The following is a 13,954-nucleotide window of genomic DNA, read 5'->3' as shown; positions in this document are numbered from 1 at the left end:
TAGAGTGGAGGGTGAAGGGGTCCACAGTACGAACTAAGGTCTAAGATGTAGACCAGTGGTCCCCAAACCTTTCACATCGGGCCGCTCCTTACCCGTCCATGCCCAGGAGACATGGCTGGGGCTGAGTTGTGGCTCCCGGGGGAAGGAGGGCACAGATAGGGATAAGGGAGTCAAGGCTCGGGCCAGAGCTGCAGCTGGGCTGGGAGCCAGGGGCCGAGGCCAGGGCCAGGGCTGGAGCTGGGAGTGGGGTCAGGGCTGGGAGCAGAGCCTTGGCCAGGCAGCAGTTGGGGCCGGCAGCAGGAGCCGCATGCGGAGTTGCGGCCAGGCCAGGGACCGAGGCTGAGGGCAGAACCAGGGGCAGAGTCTCAGCCAGCAGCCGGGACCGCAGCTGGGGGTGGGCCAGAGCAGAGCTGGGAGCAGAGCATGGCTGGGTGGTCCCACCATGGCCCCCCAAATGTTGCACCACACCCCTTTGTGCCCCACAGTTTGGGAACCACTAACGTAGACCGATCTTATGCTTTCTTCTCTCAGAAGATGGAGAGTGGCCCCTACCCTGCTTCATGGCAGAGTTTCAGCCCCCTAAATCCATGGGTACTCCCAGAGGCAAAGACTATCTGGGTAGAGGCTCCATGTTTCCACACTGCCACCTTAATCCCAATACTCCCTGCAGCCCCTTGACACTACAGCTCTTGTGTGAGTAATGCTGTAAGGGACTTGGCTCCCTGGACCTCTGCTTCCCAGGACCACCCCTCAAGGGGGAGTTTCCACAGCATGAAAAGGAACCTACACAAGTTATTGCTGACTCTGTCTCCAATACCAGGAGTTGCTTTGCCCTGGGGCTTTTGGGGTTGATGAGAGGATGCTTGTGAGTTGCTATTCCTCTTCCATATCTCACCCAACCCAAATCCACAAGTTTCTACGCCTCTCTTCTCACAAAAGTAAAAGGAGTAGGGGATCCAAAGATATTTTAATGTTTATACTAATCAGCAAACTAACATCAGTACAAAATTTGCCCTGAGTTTATTTCTTATTTCCAAAAACGAGGCTAAGCAACAGAGACGTGTTCATGGTCTCCACTGAGCTATAGAAACACGAAAGCCTTCAGTTTTATTTAATTATCAAAAATTGGTCTCCAGCACCCTGGAAACAAACAGGAGAAAGTTTTTCATAGTGTATTCTACTCTACTCCAGCTGTCTGTTTAATAAAAACAAAAAGTCATCTTTTGCAGTGTAGACAGGAAATGCACTGTTACAGAACTCTGGGGGAAAAAATCTAAAATAAAAGAGAGTTGCCTCCCGGGTTTGATGGTGAGATAGGAAGCCTTTCATTTCTAAGTTTTTGATTCAAAACAGGCAAAGGTCAACTGCTCAGCACCCTTAATAAAATGAGTCTGGTCTTGGTTCCTAATGGACAGATAACCACACAACACAGAAAAGTGTTTTTTTTAAAAACAACTAGAGAAATCTAATAATATTTGGTCTCCACTGGTAAGCACAGACTAACTAAATGTGGTACAAACAATAAATAAGGACTATAGGTATTATTTAATTAGTGAAATATATTTGTGGATTTTAAACAGGACATATAATCTCATCTGGATGTTATTTTGTTCTCTGTGGCAGGGCTGTCCGGGGGGCGGGAGGGGGGGCAAGTGGGGCAATTTGCCCCAGGTCCTGGGCCCCACAGGGGCCCTGCGAGCCCCGGCCTGGCAGCGGTCCGGGTCTTCGGCGGCATTTCAGCGGCGGGGGGGCCAAAGACGCGGAGCGACTGAAGGGCCCCCCGTCGCCAAAATGCTGCTGAAGACCCGGACCACTGCCGGGTGAGTACAAGCACCGCAGCTCCCCCGCTTTGCCCCAGGCCCCCTGAATCCTCTGGGCAGCCCTGCTCTGTGTCCTCTGTCACCAAGGGACTGTAAACCAATAATTGTGCATTTGAATGTTTAGAAAGTGAAAGTAACAATACTGAAGTTCTTTAAAATGCAAACAAAACAGAATTCAGAGATATGCAGATGATGATGTTAATTTACAATATAATGTATAAAACAGAACACAGGAAACATTTACTCATTAAAACACATTGATTAGGAAAAAATCCCACATTCCACTAACCTTCAGTAACTGTCCATATTTTGTTCCCAAAAACAAAACTGTCTTGTTCAAAACTATAGTAGCATAAACAGCTGATAAATCAGAGTGAATCAAGGTGGGTGACTTTTTGACTGGTGATAACAGTTTTTGCTGAAAATCAGACAAGAGAAGAACATGTGACAAAATTATTCAACAATACTCTAAAATGCCCTCCCCTTATGAACCACAATTTTTGGAGATATTTCTATTCTCAACAGGGTGTCAACACAATATACTCTTGGAAATGTAGAGAGAGATGTGACAGTCCTTTTGTCAATCTGGCCTGTTTAGCCACTGACTTCAATGGGACAAAGATTTGACCTAAAATCAAGTACCCAATGAATATGTAAGTTTACCATAGAGTAGCTTTTTTTAATGCAAATACAAGTACTAAATAATTACTAACATGAATGGGGAGGGAAAGAAAGAATTGAAGCAAATACAGCCATTTGTTCCTTGATACACTGTGAGTATCTATCCAGATACGAAGCCTGTTATTGGTACTACTTCTCTGGCCAATTGTCTACATGTCCACCCCTGCTGTACCATACTGAAAAGTCGCTCTGCTGTTTTAAAGTCTATAATGTCCAGATCTACTATGAATTACTGGCTCCCACTCCATGCAATCCTCAGTGTGCCTTCAGCTGGGCCCATGGAACCCTGCTTCAGACCTGAAATATGTTCAGTAGCCTCTTTTAATGAATGCAGTTACCCAGGATACAGCAGGTATAGATTCAAACAAATAGGTATTGTTGTTTTTTCTCTTGCCAGAAAATGAAGGGCTTCACCCTTCCTTTTTTGGTTTCCTGCTTTGCAGTAAAGGAAGCTGAATCTTATATAACATATTGCTAGACTATAAGAACTAGAAAGTGCCATACAATTTGTGACATTGTAGGCATTAAATGCAGTTTATTCCCTTGCTTTCCTCTCCATCAGAACTCTGTTATGCATAAAATTAAAGTTTCTGTATTTAATTTAGATCCAGTCTTAGTAACAGTCTTCATGATAAAAATATAGTAACTAAATACTATAACAAAAATTAAAAAACTCTGTGAAGATGTAACTATGATATTATTATAGACATATTTTAATAACGAATTAATTACTTTATTAACAGGCTGGGCCAAAATACTGGTGTAAGATTTACACTACAGAGACAAAAAACAGTGTTTGACCCACTATGTCTAAACAAAATGTATCTGTGGGAATTTCCATTCCAAGCATCACCCACAATTCTTCATTGAAGCTGAGTTGTAAAACTATATTAATTTATGGAAATGCCTGGGCAACTGCAGCATAAGAAAATGTAGGGCAATATCACTTTAGAAAATTATTTTTATATCATGCAAAAATATGTACAATTTATTATTAATTGTATTATAGGGCCCTCCAGAGACCCCAACCAAGATGGGGGCTCCATTGTGCTACATGTTTTAGAAACACATAGTCAGAGACATTCCCTGCCCAAAATGGCTTACAATCTAAAACAGCAAACCTAGACTCTGTTCCTCACAGGCAGATCCCTATACCTGTATGGAGCTTCATCAAAGTCAGGAACCTAACTAGCTCCCTTGGAAGGTCTGGTCATAAACAGACAAAGGATGGGAGATGGGAAGCATTATCCTCCCCATTTTACAATGGGATTTTAGAAAAATGACACGACTTCCCACATTCACAGTGTGAACCTGTGACAGAGCATGCCAAGTCCAAGTACAGTGTCAAGGCCCTCCTCCGATGGAGAGAGAATATTTTTCTACAATGAAAATCCACTCTCAGTTAAAATATTTTCCTGTAACTTAAATTAGTTACTTTCAATTAGTTTGTAGAAAGCATATTTGAAAAAAAACAAAAACTTGATTAACTTTGATATTAAAAAAATATATTTCTCTTTCAAGGGGTTGGAAAACACAGAGAGATTGTGATGCATCAGTACAGAAATGTAAAGTACTCAGTTTAGGCATGAGACTTCTGTACAATGGTGCTCTGTTTTAAATAAGGACATCATATGATTGCAAACATTTTAAGAAAAAAAGTTAATTGACCTTTCATTTTTTTTAGCAGATCAAAGGAAGACAAACTTGAACAATTAGCCCATACAGTGAATTTTAGTTAAGACTGAGGAGCAAGGAGGTCACCAACTGTTCCAAGATTGGATTTCTGGGAACATTATGATTTTTTCAGGGAATGTTGTGCAGGAGTCAGGGGTGAAAGTAAGGCAGTACGGGCTGGTATGGTGTACTGGTAAAAAGTGGCTGCCAGTATCAGCCCATACCACTGACTCTAAAGCGCTGCCATGGCAGCACGTTAATGTCAGTGCCCCTTTTGTGGCCTCTGGGGCTGCGATTTAAAAGGGCCTGGGTCTCCAGCCGCTGCTGCTGCGGCCGGAGACCCGGGCCCTTTAAATCACCACTGGAGCCCCACGTGGCACAGATCAGGCGGCGCAGATGGGCTGGCTGGGGGAGCTGACCCCCAGCCCCACCCCTTCCACTCGAGGCCCCACCCCTTCCGGGGCGGCAGGGGGCAGAGCTGGCCCCGTACTGGTAAGAGCTTAATTTTACTTCCACCCCTGGCAGGAGTGAAAGGAAGACAAGCTACTGAAGGTGTCTTGCAGAAGCTGCACAGTTAGACCCTGGAAGGAAGGAGGAACTACCTAGACATTGAAACACCACGTTTTATTTTAACTTATATACTAGATGAGTGGTGCCATTCTTTAGCATCCTCTCTTTCTGACTGAAGAAGCAACCCTAACAAGTTTGAGAAAACATCACCCCAATTCTCCTTGCTAGATGGAGGGGCACTATAATATTAAGCTTACATGGATGGTGAAAGGTTTGGTGGACCATCAAAACAAAAAAAAATTGCATTCACTCTTTTACAGCCTATTTCCTATCTTGTCCCCTCCCTTTGAGGGGCAGCTGCTGTTCCTTTCATCCTTCTCATCCTTTTTTCACATGGATTTACACCAGCCCTTTTACTTATTCCACTGTGACTAAATGGGTTATAGCAGTGCAGGGTCTTCCCAGGCTTTTCCTTTCATAAGTAAAACCAATCTTGATTCAGCCTAAAAATGTATTTACAGTTGGAGCTTCCTCTATGCTTCATTAGTCATACTTCTCCTCCCTTCCATGTTCCTCTATTCCAGAACATTTCTGTGACATAGGGCCAGAAAGGGATACACAACTAGCAGGCTAATTGACCCAGATTCAACCTTTAGAGACATATTAGTAGATAATGATTGTGTTTGACGTTGACAGTGTAACCAAATGGTTCCTGTCTATCGCTATATTCTGTTAATTCAAAGATCAAAGGGAGATGTTAATATTTAGGTAAACTGTGAATGTTGTAATATCATTGACTTTATTTCTCTTTGAAGTTTGTGGAAACTACCTGTAAATGGCAGGAGATGGGCAATTGCTTTTTATTAATCCATGCAGCTAATCACTGGTGGTTCTTAGGACATAGGAGGTTACGTCAAAGACACTATTGTTCACCCAAGGACTGCACGCTGTCAAGAGGCTACTAGATAACTCTAAAAAGAACTCTAGGGCCCTGATCCAATCATCTCAGATCTGCTTAAGCTTCATCAGGGGAAATTTGAGTTGCAAGACTGAGGTCCCCAGCTCCAAACTGGGTCACCCTGACATTGGACTATAATTTATAGAACTAATTCTGAAAGAACTTTTTACAACTCTGAAGCTCGCCATCTCTACTATGAACTGACCTTAGAACTTTATTCATATCTGTATGTATAATGATCTTTTAACCCATACTCACTCTCTTTTAATAAATTTTAGTTTAGTTAATAAAAATTGGATTTAAGTGTGTATTTGGGTAAGATCTGAAATATTCATTGACCTGATAGCACTTTTTATATAAGACAAAAAAGGTTTTCACTAATTCTCATCATATTTGACTAGGCTGTCTGGGTGGGAGCTCGAAGGTGGGTTGCTTTAAGGGAACTGTATTTCTGGCTTCTGGGTAACCAGTACGGTATTGCAGAAGCTTTTCTGTTGCTGGCTCGATGAATCTAAGTATTAGAATAACCACCAGTTTTGGGGATTGTTTGCCCCATTCTTTGCAGTTTGCCCTAATTGAGCAATCTCAGTGTGGCCACCCCTGGAGCCTTGGCACAACTTCCAAGAACCATAAGAACACAAGAAATGTACCCAGAAAAGACCACCCTGTCCAACATGGTTGCTGTCTCCAGTTCTTAAATCCCACTTTTCTGCTTTATTCTACACTCCTCAATCTCCTTCACTTTCACCAACAAACCCAGATGTCTCCTGGATTAATTTAGACTGTGTTACAACCACCTCATCTTGTAATGTATCCTGTTTATGACCCTTTGCATGAAATTACTTATACATGTTCTATAATTTACATCTAGATTTCTTCCACTTTGAGTACAGCTGCGACTGCTAAATGCATGCCTCTATGTTCTGTCTTAATTTTATTTAAATGTTTTAGAGTGCAAGCTCCTTGGGGAAAGGACTGTGCTTTCCTGTTTGTACAGCTCCAAACTTACTGCAGCTGCTCAGTAAGTAAAGATACAAAGCCAGGTCCTTAGCTGGTGTAAATGGACACAGCTCTGCTAACTTCACTGGAACTGCCCCTATTTACACCAACTGAGGACCTGGCTCATAACTCTTCATTCCTTTTTGGCTGCAAAATAGGCCCTATTTTAGTTTTGCAATATATCAAGCAGGTAGTAAGTAGACTCTCTCCTTTAGTATGTTCATTCCCTTGCAATAATTAGTTAGCAGCTGCTTTCCACCTAGAACAGTCACAGATAAATCTCAGAACAGAGTTTCTTGCCTAAGCTAAATTGATTCTGAACATTCATCTAGATTAAGCCACTCTCCCTATTTACAGAGTCATGTATAATATTCCAGTAGTTCCCACAGGGCAGGCCCAAAGCCCACTGAAAGGAAAGACTCCCATTGACTTCAAAGGGCATCGGAACAAGTATTCCTCATGTATTTTAGCCATGGAGCTTCCATTTCAGAATTGTAGGCATCCAAAAATGCTCACTGGTACACAGCCAAATTTCTGAAAACAAATTCAGATTGAATTTGGTGATTTCTCAGTGGGAAAAGCAGTCAATAATTTGAGAAGAAAAGGTGCTCATCTGCACGTACCGTATTTTCCAGCGTATAAGACGACTTTTTATACTAAAAAACAACCCCCAAAAATCGGGGGTCGTCTTATACGCCGGGTATAAACATACTGTAGCTTCGGCTACATACAGAACGTCCCTGTGCTGATACTGTATGTACCGCGCTGAGCCAATCCCGGCAAGCGGTGTCATCTATTAATGCATACAAAGCCTGCTCGGATTGGCAAAGGTTGTAATAGCCCGCCTCTCTGACTCAGCCAATCCGAGCAGGCTTTGTATGCATTAATAGATGACACCGCTTGCCGTGATTGGCTCAGCGCGGTACATACAATATCAGCACAGGGACGTTCTGTTTTGATTTTGCAGTTCGGTGGAGCTGGCCCTGCATCCCTAGGTATGGGGGGGGGAGTGGGATTCAAAGGGCTCTGGGCTGCTGGCAGCCGCGGGGAGCCCTGAGCCCTTTAAATCCCAGCCGCGGCCGGGAATCAGAGGGCTCTGAGCTGCCCGCTGTGGCGGGGCGCCCAGAGCCTTTTAAATCCCAGCCGCAGCGGGCAGCCCAGAGCCCTCTGATTCCCGGCCGCGGCTGGGATTTAAAAGGCTCTGTGCTCCCCGCCGCAGCGGGCAGCCCAGAGCCCTCTGACTCCCCGCCGTGGCTGGGATTTAAAAGGCTCTGTGCTCCCCGCCGCAGCGGGCAGCCCAGAGCCCTCTGACTCCCCGCCGCGGCTGGGATTTAAAAGGCTCTGGGCTCCCCGCCGCAGCGGGCAGCCCAGAGCCCTCTGATTCCCGGCTGCGGCTGGGATTTAAAAGGCTCTGTGCTCCCCGCCGCAGCGGGCAGCCCAGAGCCCTCTGACTCCCCGCCGCGGCTGGGATTTAAAAGGCTCTGGGCTCCCCGCCGCAGCGGGCAGCCCAGAGCCCTCTGACTCCCGGTAAGTACCGGTAAGTCAAAACCATTTTAATTAAAATTATTTAAATCAAATCTGATGTTATTAAATGGTGTTGCCTCGGAAGGGGGGGTAGTCTTATACGGCGAGTATAGGCCAAAACCTATGTTTTAACTGGAAAATTAGGGGGTCGTCTTATACGCCCAGTCGCCTTATACGCCGGAAAATACGGAAATTTCTATTGCAGGGTACATTAAGACATATATTTCAGCTGTATTTATAATTTGATATACCCAAAATTAAGGCAAGAGAAATTTGGATCAGAGTAAAGCAAGGAGAACAAAAAAAATTACAAAACTATAAAATTCTGTTTGAGGTATAGTTCTGTCCCCTTGCTCCCCTCAATGCTAACATGGGTCATGAGTTGCTGGGAATTCCACGTCATATAGCTATGAATTGTGTATATATTCTATATTGCTATAAATGTAGCAACCTAGGACAAAATGCCATGTGCAAACCCCACTGTATGAAATCATAGCATAATTGGTCCAGTCTCATAAACAAAAATGCAACATATGGCCTAGTGAGCACTGGAGTTATATGTTTTGAAATAAAGCTGGTGGAGACAGATTTTAAACGTACTTGTCTGGAATGCTACACTTAAATCCATTGCTAAAACAAAAGCATGAGTTCTGTTTGACCACAGTAGCAATACTGTATCAAATCACACCCACACACCCACACCCTCTGGTTTCAATCCAGTAATGTATTAAAACTTATGCTTAATTTTAAACACGAGTAGTTCCTTTCAAGTCAACAGGATTATTGGTGTACTTAAAGTTAAGCACATGCTTAAGTACTTTGCTAAATCAGGGCCAGAGTGCTCAGTACCTTTCAGGATCAAGTTTCTAGTGGAATCTCCAAACCATTGTCCCATGAAATGCAGGAATACAAATGATCCAGTATGCATATACCCCTAGCAATACAGACCCTTTGCATGTCACTCAGAACCACAATGCAGAGGCAACATTCACAAAGTGCAAGCAGCAATGTGAATGTGGACAAATAGGAGATTCCCACACAAATCAGTCAGAAAAACAGTGCTGTCACAAAGCTGTGGTATGTCACCATATGCTCTTGCTGAAGGCTGCAGTCCCAGTACCAAAATGTAGCATCCTGAACCATGGCAGAGAGCCAACATGATGGATCTATGTACATTGGCCTGGACCATACCACACATCACTGATTTAGAACATGGTCAAGAGGACCGGGATTTGCAATATTTTTTTAAAAGGGCATTTTTTTAAGGGAGGCTGGCAGAAGGCAGGGTTATGTTCAGATGAGTTCACCAGCCACAAGAGTTGCTCAGAGCTCCAATTCCAGGCAGTGGTAATAGGCCTGGACCTTATCTTTAAAAGATCTGGAATGTAAAGCATACACATTGCCAACTACGTGCTGCATTTCTACACATTTTTTATGATGCACAGTTGATGTTCTGGGATACATGGTGCTCCTTTGTGCCCAAAAGCCCTATCGATTTCTATAGGTTTTTTTTTTAAGTTTTGCATATTGAATGACAAGTTGTGCATTATTTTTCTGACGATTCCGAACCCATGCATACTTTTGACTCGAAGAGGCATCACATTATACAAGTGAACCACCTTGCACTTTTTTGAGAGAAGATGACAGAAGAATGCGAGTAGAAATATCTGGAAGATGAAGCATGCATGCATGAAGTGAGCACATGTGTTATGTTTACCTATCCTAGCCTTTCATGCTTGTAAAATGACTTTTTAAAATGGAATTGAATTTGTTTCTGTGTCTTTCCTGCAAATGTGTATAATGAACAATGAATTATCATTAGGGATGTTAATTAATCGCAGTTAACTCACACAATTAACTCAAAAAAATTAATCCTGATTAAAAAAATTATTTGCAATTAATTGCAGTTTTAACTGCACTGTTAAACAATAGAATACCAATTGAATTTTATTAAATATTTTTTGATATTTTTATACATTTTCAAATATATTGATTTCAATTACAACATAGAGTACAAAGTGTACAGTGCTCACTTTCTATTTTTTTTATTACAAATATTTGCAGTGTAAAAATGATAAACCAAAGAAATAGTATTTTTCAATTCACCTCATACAAGTACTGTAGCGCAATCTCTTTGTCATGAAAATGCAACTTACAAATGTACTTTTTTTTGTTATATAACTTCACTCAAAAACAAAACAATGTAAAACTTCAGAGCCTACAAGTCTACTCAGTCCTACTTTTTGTTCAGCCAATCACTAAGACAAACAAGTTTGTTTACATTTACAGGAGATAATATTGCCCTCTTCTTATTAACAATGTTATCACAAGGTGAGAACAGGTATTTGCATGGCACTTTTGTAGCCAGCACTGAAAGGTATTTATGTGCCAGATATACTAAATATTCGTATGCCCCTTCATGCTTTGGCCATCATTCCAGAGGACGTTTCCATGCTGATGACGCTCATTAAAAAAACATGTGTTAATTAAATTTGTGACTGAACTCCTTGGAGGAGAATTGTATGTCCCCTGCTCTGTTTTACCCACAATCTGCCATATATTTCATGTTATGGCAATCTCGGGTGATGACCCAGCACATGTTGTTCATTTTAAGAACACTTTCACTGCAGATTTCACAAAACACAAAGAAGATACCAATGTGAGATTTCTAAAGATAGCTACAGCACTTGACCCAAGATTTAAAAATCTGAAGTGCCTTCCAAACTCTAAGAGGGATGAGGTGTAGCGCATGCTTTCAGAAGTCTTAAAAGAGCAACACTTCAATGCAGAAACTACAGAACCCAAACCACCAAAAAAGAAAATCAACCTTATGCTCGAGGCATCTGAAAACAGAAGGTGAAATCCTGGCTCCATAGAAATCAATGGGAGTTTTGCCATTGATTTCAATACAGCCAGGATTTCACCCACCTAATCTTATGATTCCATTTGGAAGGGGACAGATTTTTAATCTGATTTGATGTGACTAGCTATTTTTAATATAATATTTTACATTTATATTGCAGCTTTTATTTGAAAAGATCTCAAGAGTGCTTCAGGGAAGCAACCTCTTCTCATGCAGTTTCCCAAATACTCCATCCATTACTGGACAAGGCTGTCCTAATTGAGAAGGGGCAGGGGGTTAAACTGCAGAATGCTTGGGTGTTGCAGGATCTGCCAGAGACCAGAGCTCTCTTTACACATCATGTTCTTGTCTTTTTTGTTGTTGTTTCTTTTGCCTGTTCTCACTTTCAGGTGACATTGTAAATAAGAAGCCAGCAGCAGAATCTCCTGACAATGTAAACAAACTTGTTTGTCTTAGCTATTGGCAGAACAAGAAGTAGGACTGATTGGACTTGTAGGCTCTAAAGTTTTACACTGTTTTGTTTTTGAGTGCAGCTATGTAACCAAAAAAAAATCTGCATTTGTAAGTTATACTTTCAAGATAAAGAGATTGCACTTCAGTACTTGTATGAGGTGAATTGAAAAATACTATTTCTTTTATCATTTTACAGTGCATATTTGTAATAAAAATAATAATATAAAGTGAACACTGTGAAAAACATCCAAAACACTGAATACATTTTAATTGGTATTCTATTGTTATAAGTATCATTAATAGATTAATGTTTTTGAGTTAAGTGTGTGGGTTAACTGTGATTGACAGCCCTAATATTTAGTATTCATTATTATTATTATTATTTATACAGCCCCAGAGATGTGCATGGTGCACTAGGGGTCGGGTGGAGGAAGCATGTCTAGATGGCAACAGGACGTAGGAGGATTTGAAGCAAGGTCTCCCAAACTGCAACCCTGGCTCTACCCCTCATTTGAGATGTAACCGTGAACATGTCTGTCTTCCCACATCTGCAGAGGGGAATGAGTCTATCTACCTCAAGGACCAGCCAGCACACAAGGCTTTTAAAATATAAAGCTCTCTAGTCTCTACGCCTTCTGGTGAGCCAGGTCCCTGGGTGCTGGCTCCGGACCAGAATTCCCCTGCAGCTCAGGGGCTCTCGGACGGCGATTTTGACTGGGGCCAGCTGAGCTATTTCTCCGCAGGCAACAAGCTTAACCGAAGTGAAGGGGAGACTCACACAATGACGATTTTCATTGATGTTGTTTAACGATTTGCAAATGTCGTTTGTCCCCTTCCACTGCTCGGCCACCTGCTTCATGTCGCGCGTGGCGAAGATGCAGAGCGCGGTGGAGTCCCAGCGCCGCTCGCCCGGCCCGGCGCTGAAGACCCCGGCCCACAAGCCCGCCCGCTCCAGGAGGCTGGAGGAGAGGAGGGTGCTGTGGCCGCCGCAGTCCAGGAGCAGCTCGCCGACGAGATGGGGGATGGACTCCGTGAACTTCAGCACGGCCACGCTGGGCAGCCCCGCCGGGGGTAAGGGGTAGTAGGGGAAGAAGAGGTGCTCGCCCCACTGGAAGGCGTCCACGAAGTGCAGCGGGTTCCCTTTGGCGCGCTTCAGCGTCGCTGAATCCCCCTTGATCAGGCTCAGGTCCGGCAGGTTGCGCACGGTGAGCACCGTGTCGGCGTCCGAGGCCGAGGGAGCGCACGGCAGAGACTCATTGGGCAGCGAGTAGGTGGCGGCCAGCGCCAGCACGCGGGGGCCGGACGGCGGCGCGAAGAGCACCCCGGTGGTGGAGCCCTGCGGCAGGCAGCTCACCACCTCGCTCTGGTTGAACAGCGCCGTCAGGTTGCCCAGGAGCCGCACCTGGCAGCTGCCGCCGTGCAGGGTCCAGCCGGTCAGCAGGCGGCCGCCCTCCAGGTCGGGCAGCAGCAGCTTGTTGCGGGTGCCCGCCGGCTGCGCGCAGTCCTGCGCCCCCGGGCGCGCCAGGTGCAGCGGCGCGCAGGACTCCTGGCCCAGGGACGGGTCCAGCTTGTAGAGGCAGTTGCCGCCCGCCACCAGGAGGCTGTCGCCGCTCGCCGCGATGTTGTCGATGCGCACGGGCAGGGTGAAGCGCGGCTGGCACACCACGACCCCGGCCCCAACCAGGGCGGTCAGCAGCGCCCAGGGCAGCGGGGGCGCGGCGGGGCCGGGGCGCCGGGGGTCCTTCCTCCTGCACGGCCCCATGGGCACGGCCAGCTCCTCGATCGGCTCCGCGGCTGCTCTAGCTGCCTGGCGGCGGGAGCTGCCCCATGCTGTGCTGCGGGGCGGGAGAGGCGCTGTGTCGTTCAGCCCCGGCTTCCTCCGTCTGGCTGCGGCGATGGGAAGTTCCTCTCCGGGAGGCTGGGCTGGGCTCCTGGGTGGGGGTTTGGGCCTTATACTTGCTCTTGCACTTTGCTCTTGCGCAAGTTTCCTTCCCCAGCCACCCCACGCCCTGCGCCCTCCAGGATCCAGCGGGCTGGGGCCGCACTGCCATCTGCCCAGCTTTGTTCCTGGGTGCACTGCAAAACCAGCGCTGGGCTCCTGCTGTGAGTGAAACATCCGACAGCCTCTCAGCCTAGATGGGCACAAAGCACCCCTGTGCGCCAGGCAGCCTTTGGCAGGCTTCTTGGAGAGCATGTCTGGGGCCCACTTAGACTAGGGTGACCAGATAGTAAGGGTGGAAAATGGGGAGTTTGGGGCGGGAGGTGGAGGGAAAGGGGGTATAGTTGCATATATAAGATAAAGAGACTAATATAAGGATGGTCTTGACAATATGGGGACATCTGGTCACCCTAATTTGGACTGCCAGGCTGACACAGGTTTTAAACCTCTTTGGGGGGGGATATTGGAACAAGGAGACCCCCACACAGTTGATTTTCCAGCATAGATGGGACTGTAGCCCTGGCCAGTACAGA

The 13,954-nt window shown here is 45.2% G+C and overlaps 1 protein-coding gene across 1 annotated transcript in view; it reads right to left on the bottom strand.

The window, feature by feature from the left end:
* PLXNC1 (plexin C1) overlaps positions 1–13,376 on the bottom strand; it is an 86,116-nt gene extending 72,740 nt beyond the window's left edge. The window contains exons 1-2 of the mRNA XM_045000887.1: positions 12,261–13,376; positions 2,110–2,238 (exon numbers count right to left, since the gene is read on the bottom strand). Of these exons, the coding sequence (XP_044856822.1) occupies positions 2,110–2,238; positions 12,261–13,244 (1,113 nt within the window). The 5' untranslated portion in view covers positions 13,245–13,376. The remainder of the gene's footprint in view (positions 1–2,109; positions 2,239–12,260) is intronic.
* Positions 13,377–13,954: the final 578 nt, after the last annotated feature.

Source organism: Mauremys mutica, chromosome 1, assembly GCF_020497125.1.
Source record: "Mauremys mutica isolate MM-2020 ecotype Southern chromosome 1, ASM2049712v1, whole genome shotgun sequence".
Taxonomy (NCBI): Eukaryota; Metazoa; Chordata; order Testudines; family Geoemydidae; genus Mauremys; species Mauremys mutica.
This window is presented reverse-complemented; position numbering and strand designations above follow the sequence as displayed.